The sequence below is a fragment of the Myxine glutinosa genome, chromosome 11, assembly GCF_964187855.1.
Source record: "Myxine glutinosa chromosome 11, kmMyxGlut1.1, whole genome shotgun sequence".
Lineage (NCBI taxonomy): Eukaryota > Metazoa > Chordata > Myxini > Myxiniformes > Myxinidae > Myxine > Myxine glutinosa.
Genome location: NC_136271.1, coordinates 66,733,029 through 66,745,090, shown reverse-complemented (window position 1 = coordinate 66,745,090; position 12,062 = coordinate 66,733,029). Strand labels below are relative to the sequence as shown.

At 47.3% G+C, this 12,062-nt stretch overlaps 1 protein-coding gene across 6 annotated transcripts in view; it reads left to right on the top strand.

The window, feature by feature from the left end:
• Window positions 1-12,062, top strand: part of LOC137436728 (neutral alpha-glucosidase C) — a 105,159-nt gene that overhangs the window by 63,261 nt on the left and 29,836 nt on the right. For all 6 annotated transcript variants that reach the window (XM_068130769.2, XM_068130768.2, XM_078786732.1 and 3 more), the window contains one exon: window positions 77-178. In XM_068130769.2, coding sequence (XP_067986870.2) covers window positions 77-178 — 102 coding nt within the window. The remainder of the gene's footprint in view (window positions 1-76; window positions 179-12,062) is intronic.

Sequence of the window (12,062 nt, the reverse complement as noted above, 5' to 3'; positions counted from 1 at the left end):
ATGGTTTATTATTTGGACCAATTTTGTAGCTAAGCTCACTGCAGTACTGTGTCTGTCCCACATCGTCGTGACACAGGAGCGGTTTGGACGGGAGATAACCTGAGTGAGTGGGGACACCTAAAGACATCACTCCCAATGCTTCTCTCTCTCAGCATCTGTGGAATTTCATTCTGTGGTGGTAAGTTAAAGGGTCAAGCTGTAAACCACCACCTACTTTTCTCCTGATGTTTCATAACTGTGCCTATCACATTGTACAGCACTTCTGATTCAAGTCTAAGTTAGAACGTTTTTATTCAAGTACAGTACATATCTGCTTTCTTTTTTTAACTTAAATTGCTATTAAAAGATTGCCAGTGAAATATTGTCTCATGAAGAGCATTTTGACAGTTGTAGAAATGAGATACTGTAGAACCTCAACATTCACGGGGGAGATACGTTTCTGAAAAACGCCGCGAATGTCGAATCTGTGAATGCCAGGGTGTTGTTTCAATGGGAAAAAGGGGGTTAGGTTCCCAGCGATTCGTGATTCATATGGGAAATTTTACGAAGACTAATGCACATCATTACAGTTTCATTTAAAATGCTCACGAATACAAGAAGAAGAACAACAACAGCAGGTACTGTTTCCAATTTTTTGGGGAAGATACGGTACATACAGTATGAAGTAACGTTTGATGATGATGATGATGATCAATGATAATGATTATTATTTAGAATTATTTACTGCCAGATACCTCTCCACTTGAGGGACAAAACAGTTGTGGAAACAATCCATAAATATGGTAACTGTTACCCACGCCTTTCTGTTGGCCCTCCAAAATACGGGCAGAGTTTGCATGTTTTTGCCCTTGAGAGCATGTGGGTTTAGGGAATGATACAGCATCATTGGCTTCATCATGCAGTCCACTTTGGCATTGGTACAGAGGAGAAGAGATACCTAATCCTTGGCAGCCTTGAAGCCCGATGCTGTCCTCTCTCGCTTTGACATGAAAGTCTTCATGGGCATTTTCTTCCAGAACAGGCAAGTCTTGTCTGTGTTGAAGACCTGCTCCTGTAGAACCCCTTCTTCTCCTCGATGAACTGCACAAGTTGAGCAGGGAAACTTTGTGCTACCTCGTGGTCTTCTGAGGCACAATTGCCTGTGAGCTTCACATTGCAGAGACTGTACCGCTGCATGAAGAACTCAAAACATCCCCTGCCATCTTGGAAGGGACCTGGGGCCACACATACCCGCATCACTCATACTGACATTGCTCGTGTTTGCAGCACCACCTGCGCCAGGCAGACGATTTTACGTTGGCTTTGCCTTTTTGCAAATCAGAGGTCCTCTTAAAGGAATGTTCCTCTGGGCAATGTCCTCTATCCACACATTTAATGCCTTCTCCATTGCTTTGATGTGAACGTCCCTGACCTGTGTAACCACTTTGGTGATGGGTACTGCACTTGCCATGACACTTTCCCGAATTGCCTTCTCGTTACCCTTGCCTGAGGAGAGGGTATTGCATTTGAGTCCGTTTGTTTGTCTGTTTGTCTGTCTGTTTGTTTGTTTGTCCACACAGAATAAATATGATTTTCTCTGCAACCGTTGGACCAATTGACAGGGAATTTTCACCATAGGTGCAACTCCACCTGTATAATTTTTTATTGATAATTATGACGTCAAATAATCAATCAATCCTTGACACAGGATCTTTGAGAGTGAACCGCGAGATTATCGAGGCCTGGTACTGTGATAACTCCATCAACCGACACATTGACTTACATCCCACATACAAAGCACTACGCAATCAATTACAACGTCAAAAACGGCAGTCATTTGAATGCAGGAAAGCTCTGTGATTGGCAAGGACTTGGACCAATCCATGACGTGAACCATCCCCAACGGAACTTAACAGTTAACACAACGCTCAACGCCTCTGAGGAAGAGAACTAGTTTGCTCTCGAAACGTCAGGTGATTAACAAAGATTTTTACATTATTTTACTGCTCAGCGTGCTATCCTTTACAATACATATATATTTTAATTATATATATATCTATATATATATCTGTGCAGCATCTGTCCTGTGTTGTCACTGAACTACTTTCTCAAACTTTTGTGAAATCGTACCAAACTTCTGGTATGCACATATCTCTCCCGTCGGTATGTCCTAAGGGTATTTTTTTGAAAAGTTTTCCAAATTTTTTTTTTTTGGGGGGGAATTTTTTTGGGAAAAAATGTTTTTTTCAACTTAAGTTTTCAACTTCAATTGTTTATAAAATGTGACATCACGGATATTACAAATACATTTGTGCAAAATAATTGTTTGAATTATGATTGGTTTAAACCATGACAAAACGGCAACTCAGGTACAGTCAATTTATCTATATATCTACACATCTGGGCAGTGTCTGTGTTATCACTTAACGACTCCCTCAAACTTTTGTTTCCGTGGTTGTGAAGTGTTTTTAATAACGTTGTGGTGGTTTTGAATCACGTGGTGGTGAGGTATTTTGAATTATGTGGTGGTGTGTTTTTAAATGACGTGGTGGTGAGGTGTTTTTAAATCACATGGTGGTGAGGTGTTTTAAAATCACATGGTGGTGAGGTGTTTTGAATTACATGGTGGTGAGGTATTTATAATTACGTGGTGGTGAGGTGTTTTTAATTATGTGGTGGTGAGGTGTTTTGAATTACTTGGTTGTGAGGTGTTTTTAAATGACGTGGTGGTGAGGTGTTTTTAATTTCGTGGCTGTGAGGTGTTTTTATTATGTCTTTTATGGCTGTGAGGTGTTTTTAATTTCGTGGTGGTGAGGTGTTTTTATTACGTGTTTTATGGCTGTGAGGTGTTTTAAATTACTTGGTGGTGAGGTGTTTTGAATTACTTTGTGGTGAGGTGTTTTGAATTACGTGGTGGTGAGGTGTTTTGAATTACGTGGTGGTGAGGTGTTTTGAATTACGTGGTGGTGAGGTGTAATCGTCCCAAACTTCCAGGCTGCACCTACCCCTCCCCTATGTATGTGCTGAGGGTTTTTTTTTTTGTTTTTTTTTGCATACAAGATCGAGGCTCGTGAAAGAGCTAACATTAATCACACAAAAAGTGAAACCGACACATAAAACACAAAAAATAAGGGGAGCGGTAGACAAGATGGGGAGAGAGGGGGAAGGACACAAACACAACATTTGAGAGCAAGGACATCGGGAGAAATGTGGGAGGGGAGCGCTTGAGAGGAGGTGGGAGAGGTATACAAGATATCAACACTGCAAGGACTTCCTGGAAAGAAGTTGGAATTTCAAAAAAAAAAGAAGTGTATCTGGGGTGAATTAGCGGGGGTAGAAAAGATCAAGATTTTGGATGGGGGAAGATAAGAGATGGTGGTGAACAGCTGTTTTAAAGACCTGGAGGGAGGAGTGGGATTGAATGGAGTGGGGGAGTTTGTTCCAGAGGCGGGAGAAAAGAGGAATGAAAGAGTGAAGGTGAGCAGAGAGCCTAGATTTTGGCAGTTTAACCATAAGAGGGTTGCAGGCAGACCTTGTGCGACCTGAAGGAATATTGGGGGGACAGAGCACAGAGAGAGCTGGGGGACTAAGGCCAGCGAGGAGTCGGTAGAAGACAGAAAGACCACCAACCTGCCTGCGGTGAGTGAGTGAAAGGCCCTCGGAGTTAACTTCATTGCAGGAGATTCCAATGATTCTGAAAGCTTTGGTTTCAACAGCATGAAGCCGAGCTAGGTGTGAGGCAGGATCACCAGCCCAGAGGGGGCAACAGTATTCCATTGAGCTGCCGATGAAAGCCTTGTATGTGGTGAGGAGCTCAGGTGTGCCAAGGAAGGACTTCGCATGATGGAGGATGCCCAGTCGGCGACTGGCTTTGGAGGGCAGCTTTGGAAATGTGGTTTTCCCAAGAAAGATCATGGCAGATAGTGAGACCCAAAAGCTTGAGTGACAGAACTTCTTGGAGAGGATTGTTGAGAAAGTAGATGGGAGGGTTTTCCAGTTGGTCCTTTCGGAGAGACCTTGTAAGAGTGTGAGATTTGTCAGGATTGAAAGACATGTTCCACTTGTTTGACCAGTCTGTGATTTTGTCCAGGTCTGCAGAGAGTGAGGAGGCTGCAGACTGCCGATCTGAGGGATGAGGAATGGAGTGGCAGATAGTGGAGTCATCAGCAAAGAGATAGAGAAGATTTTCCAGAGAGTCAGAGAGATCATTGATGAAGACCAGAAATAGCACAGGGCCCACAACACTACCTTGGGGAACTCCAGCCAGAAAAGGAAGGGGAGATGAGAGAAATCCATTCAGGGCCACACGTTGCCTACGACCAGAGAGGAAGTCCGCAAGCCATGAGTGGAGATTTTCATGGATACCATACGAGGAGAGTTTGGTGAGCAGAGCTGGGTGCCAGACCGTATCGAAGGCACATGATATGTCAAGTGAGATGGCTCTGATTTCCTGTTTGGCATTGAGGACCTCTATCCATTGTTGAGACAGCAGAAGCAACATGTCCAGAGTAGAATGACCTGGTCTGAATCCAAATTGATGATCAGAGATCAAGCCATTGGAGAAGAGGAAGGATTTGATATCCGAAGCAATGATGGATTCCATGACTTTGCTGATAATTGGAAGCAGGCTGATTGGTCTGTAGTTGCAAGGATCTGTTTTTGCACCTTTTTTGTGTAAGGCGGTAATGTTTGCTGATTTCCAAGATGCTGGCAGATGACCTTGAGCAAAAGAGAGGGTGAAAAGAACAGAGAGAGTGTGAGATAGAGCGGCAGAGCAGGATTTTAGGACCCGTGGGCTGATGCCGTCTGGTCCAGTTGCAGAATCAGAGTCGAGGTTTGACAAAAACTTCTCCACCTTGTCAGGAGAGAAGGACACAGAGTCCAGGAGCAGTTGGGTTCGACTGGGAAAGGTGGGAACAGAGACAGATGGGTTTGGGACACAAGATTTTGAGGCAAACACAGAGTTGAGGCATTCGGCTTTGTCACGTGCGGTGTCAACTGTGTAGCCATTTGAGGTGAGGGAGGGGATGGAGGGGGAACAAACACCAGAAACGGATTTGACCAGACGCCACCAGGTTTTGGAGGAAGGAGACAGGTTTGAGAGTTCAATCTTGAGTGTGGAGAGATAGTGCTTCCTGGCACTCCTGAGGGTAGACACACACTTGTTCCGAGCTTGGTGGAAGGAACTGAGATTGCCTTCAGTTGGATTTGCCTTCCAAGAGGCAAAGGCAAGTTGTTTCAGGGCAACTGCCTCACCACAAGCTTCAGTGTACCATGGACGGGAGGAAGGGTAAGACATCTGAAGATGAGATGGGATAAATCTCTGCAGATCAAGCAGATCAAGTCTGGATTGTCAGAAGCAACCAGAATGGAAAGATCAATCAGGTTTGAGCGAAGGCCCCGGATGTTTGAGGTCCATACCGTTAATGAGGAGATAGGGGGAGCATCGGGTGCAGGACAGGGGAGGGGAGGGGTAGGGTCAGATGAAGGATGAGAGGGGGAGGTAGGGAGAGCAGTTGATAGTGTGTCAGAGATTACAGAAGAGTTACAAGAAAGGGAAGGATGAGGAGGACGAAAAGGTTTGATGGTGATGGGATGAGGCACAGTGAGGGGTTGTTTGAGGGTGGGCAGAGGAAAGTAGAAGGTTGGGGGAGGTGGAGGTATGAGATATAAGGGAGACGAAGTGGGGAGGAGGCAGCTTTGAGAAGGAGGTGGGAGGAGGGAGAATTTTTGGAGGGATGGTTGGGGGGGAGATTTGAAGGGGAGGGGTTGGGGGGGAGTTTTGAATTGGAGGGGCAAGGGGGGAGTTTAGGAGGGGAAGGGCAAGGGGGGAGTTTAGGAGGGGAAGGGCAAGGGGGGAGATTTGGAGGGGAGGGGCAAGGGGGAGTTTAGGAGGGGAGGGGCAAGGGGGGAGTTTAGGAGGGGAGGGACAAGGGGGGAGATTTGGAGGGGAGGGGCAGGGAGGGAGTTTAGAAAGTGGATGATTAATGAAAGATGAACATTTATAACAAATTGGGATTGTTGTGATTTTCAAGTTAGCGATCCGTTTAAGAACGATGGAGGAGGGGTGGAATGAATGAGAATTTAGAGCATGCAGTGAGAAAGAATTATAAGAGATTGAATATTTTTTTGAAATGGAATGAGTTGAAGAGGAAATTGAAAGGAGCCTTTTAAATAGGAAGAAAAACAGCGTGTTGTAATAAACCACTGAATAAAACACTTCAGGGGAAAGTTTAAACATATTTAAACAGAACCGTGAAGAATAATCTTATATTCACAAAAATACCAACGGGGAGAGGGAGCCTCGAGGGACAACCACGAGTCACTTGAACAGGGCAAAAGGTGGAAGGCAGGGCGATAATTGGGGCGGGGCGGGACAGCGCACGTGGACAGAGGCAAAAGCACACGATGCAAAAGCAAAAGCACACGATGGGACAAATGCACACGAGGAGAAAGGGACAAAAAAGTTTTTTTTGTTTGTTTTTGTTTTGGGGGGGGGGGGGGTGGGGGTTACAACGTTAGACAAAGATTAGATGTTCGGTGAAGTTTGGGGGAGAAGGGAAAATCAAAAAACCTAGCAAAAGCAGCGAAGGAAGGAACAAACTTCGACGGGGGAAGCCTGAGGCTGCAAGGCCTCACACGGGGCGCGGCAAACAGAAACGATTAATTTATGAAAGATAAACACAGAGAAACAAACTTCCAAGGGACACACTATAGGTTCACACACTGAAAGATAAACACAGTTTCGGCAAAATACAATTGTGAACAGACTTAACTTTTAAAACGTGGAGACCGTGTGGAGCTTCGAAAATCCGTGACGTCGTCTCCAAGATCTCGCGAGGTGATCTCGCGTCTCCAAGATCTTTCTTGGAAAAAAAAACATTCAACCTAAATCTTCAACCTAAATTACCTATAAAAAAGGTAATATCACAAACACAACAAATACATTTGTGCAAAATAATTGTTAGTATTATGATTGGTGTAAATCATGACAACACAGCAACTCAGGTACGGTCATTATCCTCAGCTAAAATAAGCCCGTTCCTCAGTAACGACGCTTGGTGAGGAGAGCGCAGCGAGCCAAGCCAAGCTTATATATATATATATATATATATATATATATATATATATATATATATATATATATATATATATATATATATATATATATATATGTAGGGAGCTGTAATGCCCCTCCCCCTTTGTATATCCTTGCTGCTTTACCAATTACCAAGTATAACCAATTATATGTTTTGTTTTGACTGATTGCTGTACTCTTTATAATACTTAGTCCTTTCTTGTGCCTTAAGGATGTGTAATATCCTAATAAGGAGTTCTGTGCCTGTGAGCCCTTGGCCTGTGTGGGCACAATCTCTCGTACTCCTTCCCTGGCCTTGGTGGTAACTGTTATCTCTCTGCCTCCCTCTAGACTTTGCCAATATCCTGTGGGCTGACACATTTACGAGTGTCCCCTCCCTTTTGTACTTTCCCAACCAAGGTTTCTATACAGAAAGTTGTAAACATGTTGCCACATATGGCTGACCATCTCCTTATCTGAGTTAAACTATGAATGGCCTTGATGAGCTTCCTCTAACTAACTGAACAACAGGATGGGACTATGGTGGGAGGGCCAATGAGCCCATTCTGTCTCTGTATCTTGTGAGCCAAAACCACACCCGATATTCCTTATATAAAGCAAGTTTAAATCGAATTATTTCAGAGCATCTTGTTGTAGTGTTGGTCATTCCATGTGAACCTTCCTGTGACACCTGCTCCCCGCAAGCTTGTGTAATCGAGTTCTAATAAATATATCCGTTGCTCCTTTTCTCTGAGTCTTCTGAGTCCCAAGTTCTAAGTCTCAATCCGACAAGTGGTGGCAGCGGTGGGATCAGTCTGTGCAGTCCGGGACGCGGTCCCAGGCAAGTGAGTGGTGAGAGACCAGCTGGCAATTGATCCGGGTCAGGTGAGCTGTGGTTTTCTTTTGTTTTTCCTTTATAGCCTGGGGGTCAGTCCAAATTGTAACTCACACTCTCTTGCTCGGGTGCCGTTTGTTCCGTTCCCTGCTCAAACCTGATCCACGAACCCAAATTTAAATACGGACCGCTTGGGTCCCGGAGCAACTAACTGTTTATGGACTCGTTAGGGTAACGTTACGTAAGGGGAAGTGCCCCATGTTGGGCGCTCGTGGATAAGGAGTAATAGATCTCTGGGTTGTGAGGGTAAGGATAAGGGCGGCGTCCCGATCCGAGGCCTACCCGGGAGACGTTGGAATTATAAGTAAGGTTAGAAGTATTATATGGGCGTAGGACGCCAGGAAAGTACAGTAAGGGTAGGATAGACGGCTGAGTAGGCGGGCGATCCTCTCAGGAGAGTAGGTAGCGCGGCTGTACCGCGAGGCGGGCGATCCTCACGGGTACAAGGCTGCGGGCCTCTCAGAGTTAGGTAGACGGCTGTACCGCGAGGCGGGCGATCCTCACGGGTACAAGGCTACGTCGGTAAACTAAATTTTCCTAGGATGGGGAACAGGATGGGTAATAAGATTGTAAAGGCAGGTGAACCGCTTAGAAATACCCCAGCATTTTTCATGTTTCGGAGGTATGGCTATGATGCTGCGAGACCAGGGAAGTTAAGGGTTGCGTTGACGAAGGATTTAGGTGAACCGTGGCCCGAAGGAGGGTCTTTTGCGCTGGAAAAATTGGACGCGTTGTATGAGGCATTAGAAAAGTTGGAACAGGCCACGAAACACTTCCCGCCTGACTATTGGAAAGTCTTTGGTTGGTGGAAGGAAGAAGCAATGAAGCGACACGCAAAGTCGAAACAGGCCAGCTTGGCCGGTGAGGTAACAAAACTCAAGGGTCTGAGGAAACAGGCGAATAAAGTGCAGGATGAAGCGCTTAAAGAAATAGAGAGGCAGGCCAACGCGCGACTGATGTCGCTCGTTGACCACCCAGACCCCGCGGGAGGGGAAGTAGTGACCAATCTACCCTCCCCAGCCCCAGACCTAGGCCCTGTCCCGGGGTTTCAGGCACCACCTATCCTTTCTGCGCTCCCGCCACCACCTCCCTATAACCCCGCTACCATCGCGCCCCAGATACCCCAGAACCACCCGAGCCAGGGAAGACCGTTTGCACAACTCGGGGCTAACGGAATAGATGACGGGACCGACATCGCAGGGTTCCCGCCACCGATAGGACAGGATGGGTTATACCCCTCACTGGTAGGCTGTAATGGGAAAGGGACCTCACAAACTACCCCATTGGAATGTCAGGAAATAGAGGGAAGGAAAACATTGTGCCCCGTACAAGTTATCGGAGTTGACGCAGCAGGTCATGGGGTTCGAGAAAGGGTACCATGGAAAGAATCCTCTTTAACGGTAATGCGGGAAAGGATTCAACATTTGCTTATTGAGGATCCACGGCAGATAGTGCCAACCATGTCGAATTGGTTTTTAGCTGGCGAGTGCGACTATCGAGACATAACTCATATGGGAGTATCCGTGCTCCCACCCAAAGTATGGGAAAGGGCTAGACTAAGAGCACACTGGCCGCCGGCCGATCCAAGGGCAGCAGGAGCGGCCCAGATAACACTAGTGCAATGGGATGCACTGAAGGTCCGGCTGCTGGGTGCCATCGAACATGCGCTGTTGCCAGCAGGGGGTCCGGATTGGGGAAAAATCGGGGCCATAAAACAAAAACCAGGAGAACCAATAGGAGAGTACCGAGAAAGGTTAGAAAAGGCCATCGCGCGCTGGGGAGGACTGGGTCCGATGCAGCTGGGAGGGCTACCCCAACCATTGGTAAATCAATATCTAATCGAGGGGCTTCGGCCGATATTAAAGAAACAGGTACAGTCCGTCCTCTTCGGCTGGAAGGGAATGACAACCAACGAATTATGCGACAAGCTGGAACAATGCCCGGGCTCCTCCTTAGAGGAGAAGTTGGTCCAAGAGGATATTAAGGATATTAAGGAGGAAATATTGCAAATGTTGGTCCAAGAGAAACGGGCTCAATTTAATCAAAATAAGAAGGGGGGTCAGAGTCAGAACTACATACGCGAACAGTGCCAGAAGTGGGGGCCTGTTCGAGGTTTAGAGGAACATAGGAGGAGTTGTTGGCCTTCTTTCTATAGGGGCCAATTCCCCAACGGAGAGTGGATCCACCACGAAAATGAAAACTGCGACGGTTGTACTGAGGAAGACTTTGGACTAATTAATATGGACGAGGTAAAACAACAATGGACAATACCACCCCCTCTTCCCCCCCCCCCCCCTCCTCAAAACCCTCAAACTTGGACTGTGCAAGGGCCCCCTCCCCAAAATTGGTATCCACCAAGACCCCTTCTCCAAACCCCTGGACCACCCCCCAATAGTGGGATGCAGAACGGACCAAGGGGGAACTGGGCCCCGCCTCGGGGTCCGCCGCAATGGCAACCTGTAAACCAGCCACAGTGGGGGCCGCCAGAATGCCGGCTGGGCGGAAGGGGCGCTGTAGAAGGACGACCTATGCCCTCCGCACCACCAGTTCCGCAGGAACCGTGCCATTATTGCAAGCAAATGGGACACTGGATACGTGATTGCCCAAAGGCTCGTAAGGGGTTTCCGCCCCAATACAATAGAGGGGCCTATTGACGGGACGCTGGCGGGTCGCCCAAGGAGTGTACTCTCTTGACCATGACACCGGCAGAGGAACCAACCGTGACGTTGGACGTGGAGGGAAGACAATTAGAATTTCTCGTAGATACGGGTGCGACTCGCAGCACAATTAACAAGGGGCAGTTGCCCTCTTTGCACCCCACGGCGAGGAACGTTCAAATACTGGGTGTTTCGGGTTTACCCCAAGTGCTTCCTATTTCGGAGGAAGTGCGAGTAACATGCGGCCCGCTGGAGGCTAAACATGCGTTCCTGATGACCACTACCGCCCCGACAAATTTGTTGGGACGGGACTTGTTGTGCCGATTGGGCTGTCAAATCTCTTGTACAGAGGAGGGAGTTTTCGTAGACGTCGCGGAATCTAAACGCGACTTGGTAATGACGGCATTGTCTCGGCCCGGCCCCACCGTGTATTGGTGGCGCTTGGACGAATGGGCTCTGGCTACTTGGACGCATATCATAGATAATGTGTGTTTGGACAGTTCAGTTCTGAGAGATTGGCTACAACTGCACCAAATTTCGATAAAAAACGTAAAGGATAATCCACCCCATTGCACTGCGTACTATGATGCAATGGGCGAGGATGAGAATTATCGAGAGAAGGTTAAGGAGAAGTTGGGCGAGCGCACGCCTCTACACTTATCACGGATATGGATCGGCCGTGAGGGAATAGGAATCGAGGCAGTCCTAACCTCGAGTCAGCGGGCGTTGACCCAATACCCCGAAGGAGCGGCCGCCCATGTTACCCTCACTACTGCCAAGGGGTGGCCGCCGGAAAGTGTAGGTTGGATGGTGGGGCGGTTACGAGAAGTTCCCTTACAAGGTTATCGGAGTAAGAGAGGCCGCTGGACTTTGAAACGGCTCCAAAATGGCGAAGGGTTTTCAATTGACTTCAAGACACAACGGAGGGATGGAGTGTTCGAAGCAACAGAATTGCCTCCTAAGGGCACCTATGCCATGAGGGCAGTGCTGACGGACCCGGGTGAGTCAGATTACCTCCTAGCGGAGGTGCCAGACAATTTATGGCCTAAGAGCGACGGTGAGGTTGGACGGATGCGAGACGCCAAACCTCTAGTGATAGCAGTGCAGCCGGGGATGCGCTTGCCAAATGTAAAACAGTATAAGCTACGACCTGAGGCCGACGTAGGCATAGCACCGGTAATTCAATCCCTAGTGGAACAGAAAATTATCGTGGAAACTAACAGCCCATGTAATACACCAATTTTGCCAGTGAAAAAGCCGTCAAAGGACAAATGGAGGTTTGTACAGGATTTAAGGGAGGTGAACAAGGTGATACAGGGCATACACCCACTAGTTCCAAACGGAGAAACCCTCATGATGTCAATCCCGCCGGACGCAACATACTTCACGGTCATCGACCTTTGTTCTGCGTTTTTCTCTGTGCCCATCGCGCCTGAGTCACAATACTTGTTCG